Raw genomic sequence first — 20,251 nt, 5'->3', positions numbered from 1 at the left:
CCTATCTGAAGCCAATGCCTTTATAAACAGAGTCGAGGCAATGTGTGCCGACAGGCAGCTCAATGCCCATCACTCTGTCAAACCAACACAGGGAATCCTTGCTTGGATTAATTTTCTATGTTACAGCAGAAAACAAACCACAGTCAGCCACACATCCATTTTCCTTAATCCTGCTTTAATACTAATAATCTCCAATTAGTGGCACATTCAGATGCCTGTGTAGTTTCATTATCTCATTTGCTGCCAACAGAACACTGCAACATCCAAAGAGAGACAAAAGCCATTCTATGCATGCCTTCCGGCCATGTCCTGACTCCAAGATGGGGTGTACTTATAGTGACTAAGCAAGGCCGACCCCTTTCTCTGGAGTTTCAAATTTCAAGCAGTGCCGCAGTCCTCTGTTGACAGGAACGGCTGCTTAATGACAGCCGCATAACCAGGAACGAGCATTCAGGAAGGCTGCAATTTGCACGGACCTTGGGGGATACAGCTTCCCAAAAATGTCTGAGGAGACCTGACCCATTGCTAACAGCACAGCAGGAAGCAAAAAACGAAAAATAAATAAATAAAAAAATAAAGCCAGGTGAACCATGCTGACTCTGTGTTTGTTTAACAGTCAACTGCGGCCTGTGAACAAATAATCTGCGGCAAGCAACGGGTAAGAGGGCTGTATAGGGGGACCTGCGGGAGGGGCACAGCCATACAATAAAGGATGCCAAGGCACTTAGCAGGAGATGTGTGCTGGCTCTGGCAGCGCCCTGTTGAACACTCCTTCAACCAAACAAGAAAGCAACATTCAGTGGGATAAATTTCCATATGCAGCAAGTGAAGGATGAGGCAAATATAGTCGACTTCTGAGCACTTCTCCAAGGGAAAATCATTGCCCTGCATTAACTTCTCATTAATATGTAATTTTTGCACTTTGTCTTCCAGTACTCCATTTAAGAGAAGAAACAGCCTCATTACATAATTTGAAAGGACAAAAATGATATCTGGGGGAAAAAACAATTAAGAAAAATGAATAGTTACTTCAAATGGCAAACTAACGTTTTCCAAAGCATTGTTTCTTCCAAGGTCAGTACTTGATCAGAATTCACTGTAATTAAGTTTTTCAACATAAACAATGAACAACACTTATGTAGATGTCAAGTGCTACTGTTCATGAATGGGTCTTTACTGTACAGTATTTTGTTCACACAAGCAAGAGCAAATTAAATGAAATCCACAGTTACTGCTCGGCATTTCAGGTTTCAAGTGGCTTCTTTAAGTGCTTCTTTTCTGCTCTCGGCATGTTTCTCCAGTCTTTCTGATAACACTATGCTGCAAACCAGGGCTAAAAATATCCAGTTGAAATTCAGGATACTTGTAGTCAGGACACTAAAACTGTGTAGAAGTCGAGGCAAGAGGCACAAACTGGAAGCAGTGCATTAGCACTCTCGTACATTAATGAACTTCACTGGGGGCATTTGCTGGCTGTCCTTGTGCTCAATCTCTGGGATGTGATCCAGGAAGACCTCCTTTGTTGTTTTTTTTTTTTTAAAGTTAATTCCTTTAGCCCCAAACTCAGTTCTGCACACTGTGACATTTTACCCAGCAGAGTCCCAGTGTCATGGTGCCAATGAAGGAGTAAGCAGCAGAAGTCTCCTTTTCTCTCATACTCCAAGCCCACTGACCACTCCCAGCAAAGCCAGAGAGCCATCAAGCAAGTTATACTAATTTACCCCCATCTCAAAGAACTTTCCAGCCTATATGAAAAGGCAAACCTTTTTCACACCTAATAACACCCTCCATAGTCAGAAAGTTCCTGACAAGAATTTCATTTTCTTCCAAAATGACGCAAGTTAGTGAGTCAAATAATTGCTTTGCTTTTTATGCATGTGTGTGTAGTAATGGCATTGGGGGGGCTTTTTATGGAGTCTATTTAAATGCACCGTTTCCGTGGTGACCATGACCTCCAAGCTAAAATTCCACCCCTAATCATAATTAACATTGTAATAGCTGCAGGATTTCAATCTTTGGCACACAGTCATTAAAACTGCATTGAAAACGAAGACTAAGTCATCTTGTGGCTATAATCAAGTTCAGGCCAGCTACAGTAACTCATTAATACATTACGACAAAAAAAGAGGACAGAAAACTGAAAATGACTTGAACAACGAGTTCTGAACAGTAATTTGTGAAATTTTAAGTCTCGATGATTCCTATTCACTTCTCTTTAACAGCAGCTAAACAGTACTCCTAGTATATGTAACAAAGACTGCAGCAAAAAACAAAAATGATTATTAGCAGACAGTTACTGTTAATATTAAATCTTTTCAATTATTGTTAACCACTGATCTATCTCAGGGAGAGTCAACAGAAATGGACTGATACATGAGGGGAGAGGTGTCACAAGAACATACCTTTTGCCTGTAACAGGAGTTAAGCCGTGACACAACCACAGCACCGGATCACAAGAAGAAACAGCACGCCTTTCTATTTAAGATGAAATGATGCATACAGCATACCTGATGAACATAACCAAATGATCGTGTAATTAAATTACATTTTATCGACCACTGCTGCCACCGCAATGATGGATACGGAAGGTCGAAAAGTGTTTAGCGCTTCCACTTACTGACTGAAACAACCAGCTGCTGTGTGCCATTCTGGCTACCTTAGATTCTAGTAAAGAATAATTCAATGGAAAAAAATCTGAAAAACTGAAGACAACAGAAACGAATAATAAAAGAAAGTCAGATGTCCCCGTTTTATTGTTTTAACCCATACTTTTATAGAAAGTAAATAGCACAGTCATGCAACTTTCAGGCTGGTATGAGGACAGCTCAATATAAAATGTTAAGCAGTAAAATGCAGGTTAAAAAAAAAAAAAAAACAAAACAAAACATTTTCTTTCAGTGCTTCCATGTGTTTCCTCATGTGAGTTTTCAGAGCGATGGATGATGTAATAGTGCCCTCGAGTTCAAAAAACTCTGTTTAAAACAAATAAAAGGGAAAATTTCAACCGGATACTATATAAACAATGCTTCACACCTGCTGCAGAAGACAATCTCTTCTGTATAAATCCGTTTTTTAGTTCAAGAAAACGAAACCAGAACACTCACGGGAGAAAAACAAGTTGTCCAGGAATAGGTTAATAGAACTGCTTTCTTAAAAAGCATAGTAAGATGTAAATAAGACAGACAGCAAAAGAGTAGGACACACTGCTTTCCTATGTAAGTACAGGGTTTCTCCAATGATGAAAAGCTCCATAGTTTTTTCTCTAACCAGCATTTAAACCATGTTTGAGATATCATTAAAAATCCATAAGCCAGATAATCGGTGCTTTGGTCAAACGGTTACTGATAATGAACAAATGAACATATTACATTACAAGACAATCTAGGAAATTTCTGTTACAAAAATTATAAAAACACATTGGTGTTGTCCCTATTGCCCTTCTCCTGATTGCTACTGCGACCCTAGGAGGAAAAAGTGGCCAAAAAAATGGAAGGATGGATGGACATCGGAGTTGTCATTGTCAAATTTAAAAGTACATTTTACTTTGGCATTATAATTAATGTTAGGTGTTTTCTTCTGGGACCAGATTTTTTTCCCTAAGAAATAATTGATTTTATTCCCACACAAAGGGCATTCATGAAGGAAGTTTCAGTGAACAAACTAAGCCCAGAGAGGAATGGCTGTAGCTTAGTATGCAAACCTAAAATGTAACTTGCCCTGGACAAATTCATTAGCCAAAGAAATAAGTAGGTCAGATGTACCTTGGAAGTTTCCAGCTGACAGGTACAGCCAGGTGAGAGCCGGGATGAAGAGGACAGCGAAGGAGGCCACGAAAAACTTCCTGCGTCCACGACACATTCCTAGCATCCTTTGCGCCAGAGCAGATGGCGGTCTCAGGGGGCAAGGCAGCGTTTAAGTGGGCAGCAACCGGAGACCGGGAGGCCACATGGCATGTTCTACAGAAAAAGGAAGAGAGTGGGGAGAGTCAGTTGCACCAACCAAAGGCAAGTCAATCCATCCAAAAAAAGACCAAACAGGCCTTTATATTGACAAGTGCAAGGGAATATTCAAATCAGACTCAATCAAAATAAAAAAACCAATCAAAAGAACGCACGTGCACAGTGGCTAAAGATGCTTGTCCCGAACAGGGTTGCGGCAAGTCAGAGCCTACCCGGCAACACAGGGTGCACGGCTGGAGGGGGAGGGGACACACCCAGGACAGGACGTCAGCCCGTTTCAAGGCATCCCAAGCGGGACTCGAACCCCAGACCCACTGGAGAGCAGGACCCAGTCAAACCCGCTGTGCCACTGCGCCCCCCTTCAAGCAAAAGAACCTTAAGGTAAATAAACACACACACACACACACACACACACACACACACACACACACATTTTCAGAACCGCTTGTCCCATACGGGGTTACGGGGAACCGGAGCCCACCCGATAACACAGGGCGTAAGGCCAGAGGGGGGAGGGGACACACCCAGGACGGGACGCCAGTCCATCGCAAGGCATCCCAAGCGGGACTCAAACCCCAGACCCACCAGACAGCAGAACCGTGGTCCAACCCACTGTGCCACCGCACCCCCTCAGGTAAATAAACATTTTAAGGAAATTTCTGAAACTGTAAGCTGGTTTAAACTGCTCCCCTATCAAAACTATGATTTTCCTCTCACTATCTGCCTTTCATGTTATAAAGAAACAGTACTTTGTTTCTAAATGGCCTAAAAGGGAAGTGGAATGCTGCAGCAGAAAATCTATAAGAAAAACTGAACTAGCTACACAGAAAAGCATGGGCTTTCATTGTTACAAATAAATTTCCAAAGCCTTTCAACTTGATAAAACTATATAATCAATCTAAAGTTTAAGTCAGTAAAAGTTAACAAATAAATAAAATAAAAGGAGATTACAAAAAAAAAGTCATGTTTGCCAGCATTACTTAATGTCACTAACAGAGGACTTTTCTCCAAAAGAATTTTAAGATATTTATCAGAAAATTTCACCCATACAAATATATTCTCTTTATTCTGCAATGGAACAGATGACTGAATAAATTCACAAGATCCATCAGCACTATAAAGATTAAAGCATAAGACCTTTATCATACAGGGATATTAAATCTCCTTTTATTACAACCGCTTTTGTTCAATTAGCCATTTGGCCCATCATTTTAAACCTAATATTAGAATGGAACCAATATAACATCTCATGTCACTCATTATCCTTAACCAGTTGTGTAAATCAGGGTCATGACAGTCTAGACCCCATCCTGGAAGGATGGGGCACAAAGCTAGGTAGGGTACTTCCCAGATGAGAATGCCAGTACATTGTAGGGTAGCCACACACGGTACAGGCAATGTACAGTCACCAATTAGCTCAAAACACATGTCGTTGGGCTGTGGCAAGAAAATAAAGCACCCAGCAGAAAGCAATACAGACAGGAAGAGAACATGCAAATACCACACAGACCGAGCAGGTTTGAACCTACATATTAACAGTCAAGTCGCTTTGAGTTGGCAGTATTACCAACTGTGTCATCATGTCACACTAAGGTAACACCTCTGGATTATAAAAAGATGAATACATTTGCAGAAGTGTAGGTCAACATGGCAATAATGATAGCCAAACCTGATACAAATTTGACTCCAAATTGTTTCAAAGGCCAAGCAAAAAGCTGTACATGTACTGTCTGGACAAATGTGTACACATCAGTATAGAAGTTCAGATATCAAGAGGAATGACAGTAAACATACCTTCATGTATCAACAGCCCCTTGAATTAGTCCTTCACCAAACAGCAGTTTTAGTCCTATGTAACAATGCATTTTGAAAAAGCACATTCAGAGTTGTCAGAAAACAGATGAGGAAGAATGCGAAGAACAACAATAGGATACCGAATAGTGTTGCCAGTCTTTAGAAGGAAAAAAAAAAATTAAATATCTCACAAAATGTCAATACATTTCTTTCAGTTTGTTTTGAATAGCAATTCAATTTATAAGCCCACTTAGGAAGACAGAAGAATGAGAGGTTTGGCAAGGTTAAACAAACCCATCAAGGACTGGACACTTTGCTGAATAATAACTGTTTCGAAGGCTGTGAATAATCTGGAAATTCTTTAACCTTTTGACTCAGAAGCCAAACTGCTGCATTTGCCGTCAGATTAGCAGCGCCATCTCCATTACTATTGTGACACCACAGAATCCATTAGTCTCCATACTAGAGGCAGAAGGGCAGTAACACTGTCTGGTGGACCTGACCCTGAAGCCAGTCAAGGAGGGTGGATTTGGGTCTGGTTTGCATAACATATGAAGGAACAACATGAAGGACTAGGTCTGAGAGAGGAAATGTGACAGCAGTAATTTAATATACATCCATCCCTAGGGTTTCATGCATCACGGGCATAAGCAGCATTGTCAGTGTTTTACATAATCGTATAATCTAATTTTTCACTGATTTTTAAAATTTTATTCACAATGACACATTTTAAAAAATTTGAATATTAAATTTTTTAAAAAAAAAGCACTAGTAACATTGTTACCATGTTGCTAAAGTCTCACATGTGCCATTCTCATGCCAACATATGGCTTTTCCCCTGGGGAAACCAAAACAAAACAAAACCAGATTTAAGATACATTTTATTCATAGCAGTGACATATAATATATGGCATGAACAAAAAACATATTGTTTCTCAAAGATGGCTCTAATTTAAAATTTAAAAAAAAAAAAAAAAAAAAGCACATTTAGGTTGACAATGGATGCTGTAACAACATGTCACTGGTAACAGAACAGTTGAAGTAGTAATTTCATTTTTTACCAGCTGGGTGGCCCAGTGGCACAGAGAGTAGCGCTGCCACATCACAGCAAGAGATCGTGGGTTGGATCCCCTTTCAGTCTGTGTGGCATTTGCATGTTGTTCCTGGGTCAGCACAGGTTTCTTATAGTTGCTCTGATTTCCTTCCACAGTCCAAAGACATACAGTTAGGGAGGACTGGTCACAGTAAATTGCCTGTCGTGTGTGAATGGATAAATGACTGTGTGAGGGGCTAGCCTGCAATGGCTTGGCGTCCCAAGCAGGATGCCCGTCCCTCCGTGCCCCCAGCATTGTGCCCAGTGGTTCTGGGCTAGGGACTGCTTCCCTGTAACCTTGACTAGGTCAAGTGGTTATTGAAAGTGGAACAGTTCACATGACCATTTTAAAACTATTCAACAACTTGAAATATACTGAAGGCACCTTAGATTAATTTTTAACTGTAAGTACAGTCCTGTTTTTGTTTGCAGCTGTTTTAAAATCCAATAATTTTTACTAATTTTTTACTCATGCGCTTTATACAGTCTAATTCTCTGTGCACCTCTGGCAAAGGTTATGACACCTTAAAGCACATAAATGGACACTATAGTCCTTGTACACTCAACTACAACTGGAACATATTCCAATGTTTACGGTCAGTTACAAAAAGCAGAAGATTATTTATTGATCAACGGCATACAGAGCAGCTGTTTCACCACCACATGGGTCACATCTGACTTGAGGTACTTCTGTGCACAGAGAATTCCTCAGGCTTATCTGATTTTTCAAGTTCTTTAAAAAAATGTTTTGTGCAATTCATTCACCCTCTTTTGTGTGACATTTTACCCCTTGTCCTTTCAGCTACCTTGGTACCCAGTGATGTGCTTCCTGCAACCAGATTCGTAACAGATTTCTCAGTGTAAAAGTGACAGCCATTCAAACACACACCCTTCTTGCACTCAAGGTTTTGTAATGAGTCCTTAGTATTTGCTTGTCATTCCAATGCAGTAAGTAACGGCATGTCTTTTAGCCAGCAGAATTCATCAGGCTTTCTTTTGGCACACAGTACTCTTTCCAGCCCAAAATATGACACTACATTGGAAACCAAGATACTGATCAACATTTAAACACATAAAAAAAAAAAAAAAAAAAAAAACACATACACACTTGATAAAACACAGATTCATATCTATATGTACAACCCAGAGACTAAATCATGATGGAAGTGCTAAAGCAAAAAAACAAATATTAAGAAGTAAAGAATACATGTGCAGCATGAGGGATGAGCTGTTAAGCTTCCTTTAATCTAGCCCATGACCTGCTGCTTCCTGAATACTAATACAATATCAATATGGCCCTCACACATGCTCACGTTCACCACTGCACCAGCTGCAGAGATGTTAACAGCAGGTATTCCTTAACCCCCTTTTTTTAATATCTGTGCCAGTATATATCCCATTGTCAACACAATGAGTGGTCATAACAGTATCCACAGTATTTGACTTCAAAGAGCCCAAAATACCAAGCAGATCTACAGTTAACTCAGTCTGGTTTCCCAAAGATCTACTGTGATCAACAGATAGGACCATAGAAAGCTCTGGATAAAGATTTATTTCATCTGGATTCTGTTCCAGCCCATTCAAGAATTCACATTATATATAAAACATGCTGACAGTCACAACTTAGCTTAACACTGTAAGATGCTTTGGGGAAAAGTGTCAGCTAAAAGAATAAATGCAAATGCAATGCAACTTGCAATACAATACAATTTAAAATGTATACAACAGACTCTGCGCAACTACTTGTCCAGGCCATGGTGACATCCCATCTGCACTACTGCAACTCTCTCCTGTCCAGCCTACCTGCTACTGCCATCAAACCTCTACAGCTGATGCAGAATGCTGCTGCCCGAGTTGTTTTTGACTTGCCGAAGCGTTCGCATGTATCTCTTGTACTCGTTTCTCTGCACTGCCTTCCAACAGCTGCCCGGATCAAATTTAAGACCCTGGTTATGGCCTACAAAAGCATCAATAGAACTGCCCACAGATATCTACAAGACCTGATCATCTGCTACACCCCAACCAGACCGCTACGCTTTTCTACATCTGCCCGCTTGGTGGTCCCATGCGCAAAAGGTAAAGCAAGGAGGTTCTCGGTTCTGGCTCCATTGTGGTGGAACAAACTCCCCCTCTCACTCAGAACTGCTAAATTTTTGTCCACATTTAAAATGGGTCTTAAAACTCACCTTTTCCAGACTCACTTCACCCATGATCTCTGAAATCCATATAAGGTATAAATGTTCATGCACTATAACATTAATATCATGCCCGGATCAATCCTTTACGCAGCTACTCCTGTATTGTAAAGTAAATGCTTATATGTACCTCAAAATAAAAATACAACAGGAAGGTGATCAAGAATCATCGATATTTTGATAAAGTTTAACACAGCTTCTCGTGTGATGAACGTTGGTTCATATGGTGAAAGGAACAAACTAAGTGTACACTACCGGTCAAAAGTTTCAGAACATCCCTATTTTTCCAGTTTTTATTGAAATTTAAGCAGTTCAAGTCCAGTGAATAACCTGAAATGGTACAAAGGTAAGGAGTAAACTGCCAGAGGTTTAAAAAAAAACGTTTAGGTTACCAAAAACTGAAAAATAATGTACATTTCAGAGTTATACAAAAAGGTCTTTTTCAGGGAAGAAGTAATGGGTTACCAAGTTACAGCTGTTCTGCAGCAATGGAAGTAAATTAAGCCTTGAAAGTTGATGCCAACAATTCCTACAGGTGTTCTAACTTTTGTTGATTACTTAACAGGAGTGTTGGAACAGACTGTGTCACTACACCCTTTTAAGCATTATTTGGACAGTATTGTACTGCAGGAAGTAGTATATTGTGCTCATAATGGTAAGAAAAAGGCAATTAACAAAGGAAGACAGACCATTATAATCCTTAAAAGCGTAAGTCTTTCCTTTAGAGAAATTGCAAAGAAAACCAAGGTGTCAGTGAGTACAGTTTCCTACACCATCAAAAGGCACTTGGAAACTGGAGGAAACAGGTAGGAAGAGGTCTGGCAGACCCAAAGCCACAACAGAATCAGAAGACAAGTTTCTGAGAATCAACAGCTTGCGTGATAGGCAGCTCACAGGACAACAGCGTCAAGCACAGCTTAACATTGGTCGAAGTAAGCAAGTCTCAGTTTCAACTGTGAAGAGAAGACTTCGAGCTGCAGGTTTGACAGTGGCAGTAAGAAAGCCATTGCTAAGATGGCAAAATGAGAAAAAGAAGCTTGCCCGGGCCATGAAGCACCGCCAGTGGACTACTGAAGACTGGAAGAAGGTCTTATGGACCGATGAATCAAAATTTGAAGTCTTCAGTTCAACACGCAGGGTTTTTGTACACCGTCAAGTAGGCGAAAGGATGAAACTTTCTGAACAATATTTGATTTCCGTTGTAGAAAGAATGCCACGAGTGTGTTCGGACATTATATCTGCAAAAGGTGGCTACTTTGATGAGTCAAAAATCTAGATTAAATTTTGTTAAACAAAACGATTCCATTTCTTTTTTATGTCCACTTGTTTATTTGTTCTTGCTTTAATTTCAGAGTACATTGAGACAAACAAACAAAAACTGCGTAAATTTCAATAAAAACTGGAAAAATGGAGGTGTTCTAAAACTTTTGACCAGTAGTGTATGTAAGAATCACACATCTGCAGCTATGTCTCTCTCTCCTAATGTAATGCACAAATTGTATTTTCTATGAGATGTACGTCGCTCTGGAGAAAAGATTCTGCTAAATGAATAAATGTAAACGTAAATACCATGAAAAGCTTTCTTTGTCTATACATCAAGAGGACCAAAGGATTGTCCATCAAGATGAGGCAAGAAAAGCAGAAAAAACCCAACAAGTGATAGCCCCATTGTGACCAAGGCTCACAAAGACCTGGCAAGTTGTTGTTTAGGGAGAAAACCTCCATTGCCAGGTTAGAGGTCTCTAGTCACTAGATACTGAAAAGCTGCAGCTGAGTGAGAGGCAACCAGGCTTCCTTCTGCAGCAGCTGACACCCTCTTGCTTCTCAGCTGGATCCTCGGCATAGTTTCGACAGGTGAAGTGCTTTTTGTGCTGGTGCCAAAAGAGTACAAGTAGCAGCAGTAATGTTTTGTCAAAAGAGAATATCAAAAGCTGTCAAGAAAATCTCTTCTTACTGGGGCCAAAGGAAGTGATTCTGTACAATTTCATCCCATGTCACCATCTGTGAGCAAGTCACTTGTAATGAACTCTTGATATTCTCACATCTATGAATTTGATGCAGAAGATTGCAATGCTAATGACCTCTCACCCTCTGAGTTACACATACATGCATGCGCTACAGACTGCATTATGCTAAAACTTAAGGCACATCTGGAGCAACGTTAAGCCAAAATCCATTCTATGTGCTCCTGAGTCCTTGCAGACAATACCACAAGAGTCCCTCGTACCACTGGCAAACAGCGGTGTGCGTCCATCCAGTGAAGTCTTATCAAGCACACAGTTCCCTAGAAGAGTGCCATTATCTCAGTCTGCCTAGTGCTGATAATCCTCCACTACCTTCACATCTGCCTGCCTCGGCCTGAATCTCTTATTTATTTCCCAAAGAGCCTCATGCTAAGCAGCTTCATTCTCTCCGAGCCGTATGTTGATTCTTAAATACAGTCTGAAGTACAGGTAAACAGGGACCAAACTCCTTCCAAGAGACAGCAAGTAATTACCCCTAGACAACCCTGTCCTTTTAATAACCATACTAACAAAACAGTTGCCACTGCACACAATTCCCCGGTAGTCCAAGTTCACTTTCAAAAAGCACTTTTTTATGGTCTTTTTTTTTCATCTGCACATTTTATTAAAAAGACAAGACACTGTGTCACTTGTTTCCTTCCTGCAGTAGAATATGGACAATGTTTTGGCTTTGAAAGCACTTTGGGAAGCTGCAGGGCTAGTAAATCACATGTTATAGACATTCCCCTAATGGGAAGATCAGAGACACGGACAAAAAAAAATAGAGCGGCTGTGTGAATCACGTCATGTGCCTGGGACTAAGGGTGACAAGAACGTGCCATCCCTGGGGAGGGCAAGCTGACACTCTTCACTGGGAAGAATGCCCTACCAATGCAAGCCAATCCTCTGCACCCCTGGCTGCTCCCATCAAAGGCTTCTCTCAGACCCAGAAAGACAGTGGCAGACAGGGGAATAAACCAGGCCATCCAAAATCCCCTCCACTGCCGCCCACAGCATCTTGGAGGGCCTGTCATGAACATAGTGGTGCCATGACAACCTTTTTCTGCTACGTTAAAGCCCAGCCTTTCCCATTTAAAGAAAGCAGAAATATTACTTTTTCACAGGTAATCAACTGTCCAAGGGCAGCACCTCATCTTCTAGTTAACAGTAAGCTGCAGATGTGTGATTAAAAAATTACAATGTCCACACGACTTAAGAGTTACTTAGCAACAAAATACTCGGTTTGAGATCTATGAGAGACATTGACAAACCATCAAAACAGCGAGCAACACAAACAGCGAAATGCTACTGTTGTTTCCAGTGACTTTCCTGTCTTTATGCACATCTTCGCTTCCCCAGTGGAAACCAGCAACAAAAACACTTCCATGTCACATACTTAAAAAGGCCAAAGCTCTGCATTAACATCTCTCTTCCAACGAGCTGTGGCAGGTAATTCCTTTAAAAATTATATCTGATTTATTTTACTTGTCCAATTGAGATGAAGAGAACAGCAGATTATTCTCCCCTGCTAAAACCTTTCAAGGCAGCAGGGGGCATAGTGGTTAGAGCTACTGCCCTCCACTTGAACCCCCAAGGCTGGATCCCACCTCCTGCCACTGCACCTTTAATCACTTCCTCTGAATTGCTCCAATAAGAAGAAAATGCATTGCTCTATAGATAAATCATTGTAAATTGTATTGGAGAAAAGCAGCTAAACAAATCAATGTAAATGTACGGCACTCCAGCTATGGTGCTACAAGCAGATCTCAAATTACAGCATATACAACTTATGACAGTGGTCCCATTAACCTTATTATATCATTTTCAAACCTCAAAATTTGGTCATAACATCTAAGAATGACCACTCCATCAAATGGCCGCACTGCAAACAGTGGAACAGCAAGTAGCGCTGTTGTCTCACAGCGCCCGGATGGTGAGAGAGGACAAAGGTTTGATTCCCCCGTCTGTGTGGAGTTTGCATGTTCTCCCTATGTCTCCGTGGGTTTCCTCTGGGCGCTCTGGTTTCCTCCCACAGTCCAAAGAGATGCTGTTCAGGTTCAACCACAGTGTGTGAGTGACAGAGAGTGGTTCCACTGATGCATGGATGAGCTGTAAGTAGTGTATCTAGCAGTGTAAGTCACCTTGGTGAATAAGGTGTGTGGGCTGATAACACCACATAGAGTTCATTGGAAATCACTTTGGAGAAAAGTGTTTGCTAAATGAATAAATGTAAATGCATCAAGGGGGTGCAGTGGTGCAGTGGGTTGGACCACAGTCCTGCTCTCTGGTGGGTCTGGGGTTTGAATCCCGCTTGGGGTGCCTTGCGACGGACTGGCGTCCCGTCCTGGGTGTGTCCCCCCCCCCCTCCGGCCTTACGCCCTGTGTTACCGGGTAGGCTCCGGTTCCCCCCGACCCTGTATGGGACAAGCGGTTCTGAAAATGTGTGTGTGTGTGTGTGTGTGTAAATGCATCTGTTATTGTTTCTGTCTCAGTCACTGTTGAGCAGTGATTGTCTTTTGTTTACCAAACATTTAATCTGTGAGTCCCTTCAAGTTACTTTTCATTTAAAATGGCTTGCAAGCAAAAAAGTGAGTGTTCATGATCCATTAAGGAATACCGTACAGTATGTACTCATAATTTTCTATGCTGTATTTCATTTTCAACTATTGTACCGCACTCTTCTCCAAAGTGGCGTACATTTCAGAGAAAAACACAATGAGTAATACTACTAATATTATTATTATTATTCAGTATATTAGTATTTTAACATGAACAATGGATGAAATTAGTGGAAATATATCAGAATCAGAATCAGAACGAGCTTTATTGCCAAGTATGTTCACACATACAAGGAATTCGTCTTGGTGACAGGAACTACCACAGCACAGACAGAATGACAGTGACAAGACAGGTGAGAAGATAGAGTATGTGAGCAAGGGATAAAAAATATTTAAAAATATAAAGTACCCAATATACAAAAATAGTCACTAGATACAAATGCAAGGGAGTGTGAGTAAGAGATATGTGATAAATAGTTATAAATATAAATATAAATAGCATTATGTATTGCACGGTTTACTCTCTAGGGGAGAGATTTAGGTGTTCATGAGGTAGATGGCCTGAGGAATATAAAAGCCCTTTATACAACGTAGCATTCATACATATCAATTGTTTATATATCCTTATGGTCCATTAAATATAGCTTAAGGTAATAAAGTTAACTTACAACAGGGTCTTCGGAACTGAACCCTGTTGCAAATTTGCTATACGCCAACCAGACTGCTACGCTCTTCAGCATCTGCCTGCCTTGGTGGTCCCACATAAGAAAGATGAAGCACAGTGATTCTCAGTTCTGGCTCCGTTGTGGTAGAACGACCTCCTCCTCTCGCTCAGAACTGCTGAATCTTTGTCCACATTTAAAAAGGGTCTTAAAACTCATCTCTTCCAGATTCACTTCTCCTATTTCATGCACTATAAATTTAAAATCATGCTTAGATTAATCCTTCACAGAGCCTCTCCTGCAATGTAACATAAATGTTTATATGTATCTCAAAAAAAAAAAAAAAAAAAAAAAACTTCTACTAGGAAGGTGATTAGAAATTGGCTATATTCTGGTAAAGTTGTATGTAGCTACTTATGTGATGAATGTTGGCGCATATGGCGAAGGAAGCTAACTGTACTTAAGAATCACACATCTGCAGCTATGTCTCTTTCTCCTAATGTAATGCACAAATTGTGTTTTCTATGAGATGCACATTGCTTCGGAGAAAAGCGTCTGCTAAATGAATACATGTAAAGGTAAATGGAGGACCTCATGTACCGGTATGTGGTTGCAGCCACTGACCAAGGGAAACAGCCTCTTCTGCGCAACACTCTTTCCAGAGAATTACTAAAACTATCAGAAGTCCAGACAACACAATGAGCTTGCTGGAGACTTCACACAAAGAAATAAATAAATTAAAAAAATAGTTGTTTTCAAAACAATTTGCTCCGGACTAGAGAAAAACCCCTCAGCAATGACGGATGCTGCTGGCTATTAATGTGAAAAATTTTGTCTGAGCTCTGACAGACCTGTGTGTCATGACTAATGTGGAGGTTGCCTTCCCTTATTCCTAGGAAAGAGATCCAAGAGAAATTTAAGGAGGCTTATGTGATGAAACACACACTGCAAAGGAAAATAAGAGCCAGCCTGACTGTTGATTTCAGGCTTTACTGCAGCAATAAACGGGTTTAACAGAAGGTGAGCAAGAACATAACACTCATCCATCTTCGGAATAATGGTTCTTGGTCTTAGAAGCTGCCCGAGAGTGAAGTCGTAAATAAAGCAAAAGAAGCAAGCTGCGTGTGTCAATGATGACTCTATACATCGTAAGAGGCAACAGGTCAGAGTTCTTATCCATTCTAGATTGAACGGGGCTGTCTCTTAGAATCTCGTAAGACATAAAATGACAAATGACAAAGAGGGGCCTGGGAGAGAGGGATTCAGTCTACATAACAGAGAGAACAGAACAATACTGAACAAATGATCCATTGCAGAATCCATGATAGGAGGCCAAAAATCACATAAACACCCTGAAACTCTCTTTTATGAGTGGGGCTGTGAAGGTCAAATAGGTCTAAATAAAGGTATAGCAAAGCACTTTTGGAATTCTCAGCTTTAGGTAAAATGAGCACATCAACATGTCTGTTTACAGTGTTATTCTTTAGTCTGGACTTCTGCCAAACTTCAGATAACAGGGGACCAATCAGAGCACTAAGGAGACAAGTAAGAGGTGAGCTAGTTAAGTAAGCCAATTTAAATTGTTTCTGGCTACTTTGGAACAAGCACAGAACCATCACTGCATCTGATGGTCTTCAGGCTGCATCCCTACAAAACAATGTTCCATTGAAAACAAACAAAGCAAACAAGTGCAAATAAGGGGCTGCAAAGTGCCTTATAAAAACAGCCCTCACAGCTAATGAGAAGGCTATAACAGTAAGCAAGTTTTTTTTTGATTTTGTGTCTGCAAAATTCACAGAGAAGAAAGAAATAACTATCAATATCCAGCTATTCCGGTGATCCTTCTAAACATTTTTTGGAAATTCAACCACATCAAAATGCACAATCTCACAATTGTGAAATGTAAATGTTTATATGCATCTCCAAAAAAAAAAAAAAAAAATTTACCACGAAGGTGATCAGGAGTCGTGGATATTCTGATAAAGTTTAATGCAGCTACTCATGTGATGAACATTGGTTCATATGGTGGAAAGAAACAAACTAACTGTACTTAAGAATCACAGGTCTGCATTTATGTCTCCATTCCTGCTAATGTAATGTATTTTCCATGAGATGTACGTCGCTTTCGAGAAAAGCATCTGCTAAATGAATAAATGTAAATGTTTTCCTTAAAGAAGGGGGTGCGGTGGCGCAGTGGGTTGGACCGCAGTCCTACTCTCCGGTGGGTCTGGGGTTCGCGTCCCGCTTGGGGTGCCTTGTGACGGACTGGCGTCCCGTCCTGGGTGTGTCCCCTTCCCCCTCCGGCCTTACGCCCTGTGTTGCCGGGTAGGCTCTGGTTCCCCGTGACCCCGTAAGGGACAAGCGGTTCTGAAATGTTTTCCTTAACACTACATTTTGTAACATGTACTGTATGACTTCAAAAATGTATAAGAAATACAAATGGATTCCAAAAAAAAACTGTCAATCCATCTGACACCACAAAAGACATAAGATACTTGGGACTTCAAAACTGTGGGCTTAGTCTCCGCAGATGGTGCCTCCAAGACTGTCAGCTAAATTCCAACTGGCACCCTTGGAAATTCACTTTGACAACTGTGAGTGCAAGGGACAGTGGTTTGAGCCCCATGACATCTTCAATAATGCATGAGATGTGGTGGAATGAAGTAGCGGCAGCCTGTAAGTGAGGGAAAACCGGAACCCCTGACTCTACAGGGCTATCTCCCACATCCCGTGAACAAGTCCTTTAACAGCACACTGTACCTGTCACTTCTGCTTTGGACCTGAGGTGCTTCCAGGCTTCTGCAGTTTGAATGGCCCATTAAAAGGCCCTGGAAGTGGCAGCACAGAGGGCCCATAACGACTCTTGCATCAGCCCCTGTGACACAGGAAAAGGGCGCGGCAACAGAAAGAAACTCGGCCCACTTTGGCGTGTCAATTTGGTCCTCTAAGAATCTCTTACAGAAAAGCATACAGATCATTCAGCTAAAAATAAAATAATAGAATTACTCAATGTGCTTGGAACTCAAAATGAAGATTAAGCATTTCTTGCTTCTGCAGCTTCACCATCCCCCTCCCCCAGCTTGTTAATCTAGAGCCATGGAGAACTGGACTAGCTGTGGTTGAGACTAAGCAAGACACTAAACAAGAGCCATCTACTACTTTACCAGGTAATTATAGCATTTTATAACTTCTTAACCATCACCTACCACAGTGCACCTAGCTCTTAGTCCAGGATATGTTTGTGCTGAGGTGACATATGAATATAGCATGGACCAAGAACTAGGTAAAGTTTGGTAGGCAGTGGCAAAAGAGGAAAAATAATTTTCCAGCCTCCAATATCAAACCTCTACAACTGATCCAGAATTCCTCCCAGTGGTTTTTTTGACCTGCCAGAATGCCCACATGTGTCTCTCCTCCTCTCCATTGGCTTCCTGTACTTGCCCAGATCAAGTTCAAGACTCTAGTTACAGTCTACAAGACAGTTCAATGATCAGCTCCCCTATACCTACAGGGCACTAATCACTATCTATACCTCACTGAGAGCACTGTGCTCCTCCACCTATCACCACTTGGTAGACTCACTACCAAGAGGTTCAGCATCAAAAGCCCGTCGGTTCTTGGTTCAGGGCCTGACATGGTGGAATAAACGTTCCCTGTTCATCAGAACTGCTGAATCCTTACTTGCATTCAAGAAGAATCTCAAATTCCATTTCCTTCAGACACATTTCTCTCCCGATTTCCTAATTGCAACATAAATGAGTCCAGCACTATCTGATATGATTATCTGTTACCTGAACATCTTTTTACATTTATTCATTTAGTTGATACTTTTCTCCAAAGCAATTTACAATGTTAAGGTTACAATTATAATATTCTTACTATTATTTACCCAATTATACAGCTGGGTAATTTTACTGGAACAATTTTAGGGTAAGTACCTTGCTCAAGGGTACTACAGCTAGAGGTGGCATTCAAACCTGCAACCTTTGGGTCCAAAGGCAGCAGCCCCTGCTCCTTTTTGTTATTTAAGTAATCTGTACCAGCAAAACAGTGGTATCAGACAAGATAGCTGTGTTCTGATAGTCTAGTTTCTGTGTGTTAATATGTTTTTCAATAAAGTTTTTTGATCAGAGTTGTACATCATCATAAAGCAAAGCATGTGCTGAAGGAATACTTTACTCAAATGTAAACTTTAATCCACTTCACCCAGAACTTGGCTCTGAATGTGAGTACAGAGACAGAAGGAACATGTGGGAGTAACAGCGGCACTGGCACTAGCACTGGCACTGGCACCAGGGTGAGGGTGTAGGTGAATCTGGAGCTATTCTGGGGAGCGCTCATCCCACACCAGTCAAATTATGATCCAATATCTTAACTGACATTTCCATTGGAGTATAAAATAACATTAGCATCTTTGCATGGAGGGATGTGGCACCACTGTAGACTTGCAGTGTGTATGCTCTGCACTGTAAAACTATGTAAGCATCTGGTTCATAAAGTCATAATAAGCATTTACATTTACATTTATTTATTTAGCAGATAGAGGGGTGTGGTGGCGCAGTGGGTTGGACCACAGTCCTGCTTTCCGGTGGGTTTGGGGTTCGAGTCCCGCTTGGGGTGCCTTGTGGTGGACTGGCGTCCCGTCCTGGGTGTGTCCCCTCCCCCTCTGGCCTTACGCCCTGTGTTGCCGGGTTAGGCTCCGGTTCCCCGCGACCCCCTTTGAGACAAGCGGTTCAGAAAATGTATGTGTATTTAGCAGATGCGTTTCTCCAAAGCGACTTCCAATGAATTTTATGTAGTGTAAGCATCCTAAAATATGCACAAACCACCAGGGGTCATAACTTGCTGTGCATTCCATTTTCTTTCTCCAGTGTGTAGAAAATTGATATGTATATAATTTCTCATCCTGAGTGTCGCTGAAACAACTGAATCCGAGAAGACACGATACAAGCCTGACAGGAGAAACAGAGTACGACTTCCAGTCACCATGGAGATGCAATCTCCATCTATGGCTCGTACTTTTCAAAGATTTCCGTAACAGTCTCTGAATGAGAATGGAGACTGCCTGTGCAATAACCGTATTCTGTCAACCACTGTTTAGCCTCATAAACCCTAAGAGCTTCCCTTGCAGTCCAGCCCAATTTCATCTTGGAAAATTTCTTTACTCACCCAAAACTACCCACGCAAAGAAACAACTCCCAATTCTGACAGGCCATTTCACATGGGGACCAAAGAACTCAACACCTCATCAACACTGCAAGTTATGTGGAACGCTGATTTCAGATTCATGTGTCTTGCCCTCTGTTTAAAAAAAGCATTAAGATAAACTGCTGCTTAATGTCCAGAGGGGGTTTGAACCTTAACTGTGGCTGAAAGGCCTATTAATCACAACAGGAAGCAAAAGTGGAGGACAGAGGAAGAAAAAAAACATCACCCTGATAGAATATTTTTCATTTAACCCCTGTTCAGTGAGTCTCACTTAATCACTGAAGAGTGCTTTGCTCTGGCCAAGACAGTAATGTGATTCCCCATCACGGAAAGGACTTGGACCAACTTCTGCACTCTTTTCCTGATCTGGAACGCCATCCCATACGACTCAAAGCTGGAGACCCATCCCCTGCTACCGAGTAGGGAACTGGTGCCATATCTAATTTAAATTTATAAAACTTCAAAAGAAGCAGGAAATGTTTATTTATGAATTCATGGAGGAGAATCCCTTGAGTGAAAATTCATTTTGAAAGGCGCATCATCCAAAACCACACCAGCACAAATTAGACTTTTAAATGATGACCCGTCACTGGACGGAGCTGGCATATCGTGCTCACCTGGACCAGAGATGGTCACTTCTAGGCCCTTCAGCTTCTACCCAAGGGTGCAAAGGAAATAACCACCATGGCTGTATCCATATCGAGGTTCCCTGCTACATTTCACTTACTACTTCTATAAAGCGCAAAATCAACGCCCACATTAACGTTTCTATTAATTTC

General features: G+C 41.2%; 1 protein-coding gene across 1 annotated transcript in view; it reads right to left on the bottom strand.

The window, feature by feature from the left end:
- Positions 1–20,251, bottom strand: part of large1 (LARGE xylosyl- and glucuronyltransferase 1) — a 114,173-nt gene that overhangs the window by 79,062 nt on the left and 14,860 nt on the right. The window contains exon 2 of the mRNA XM_018756092.2: positions 3,762–3,956. Within this exon, the coding sequence (XP_018611608.1) occupies positions 3,762–3,867 (106 nt within the window). The 5' untranslated portion in view covers positions 3,868–3,956. The remainder of the gene's footprint in view (positions 1–3,761; positions 3,957–20,251) is intronic.

Source organism: Scleropages formosus, chromosome 24 (assembly GCF_900964775.1).
Source record: "Scleropages formosus chromosome 24, fSclFor1.1, whole genome shotgun sequence".
Taxonomy (NCBI): domain Eukaryota; kingdom Metazoa; phylum Chordata; class Actinopteri; order Osteoglossiformes; family Osteoglossidae; genus Scleropages; species Scleropages formosus.
This window is presented reverse-complemented; position numbering and strand designations above follow the sequence as displayed.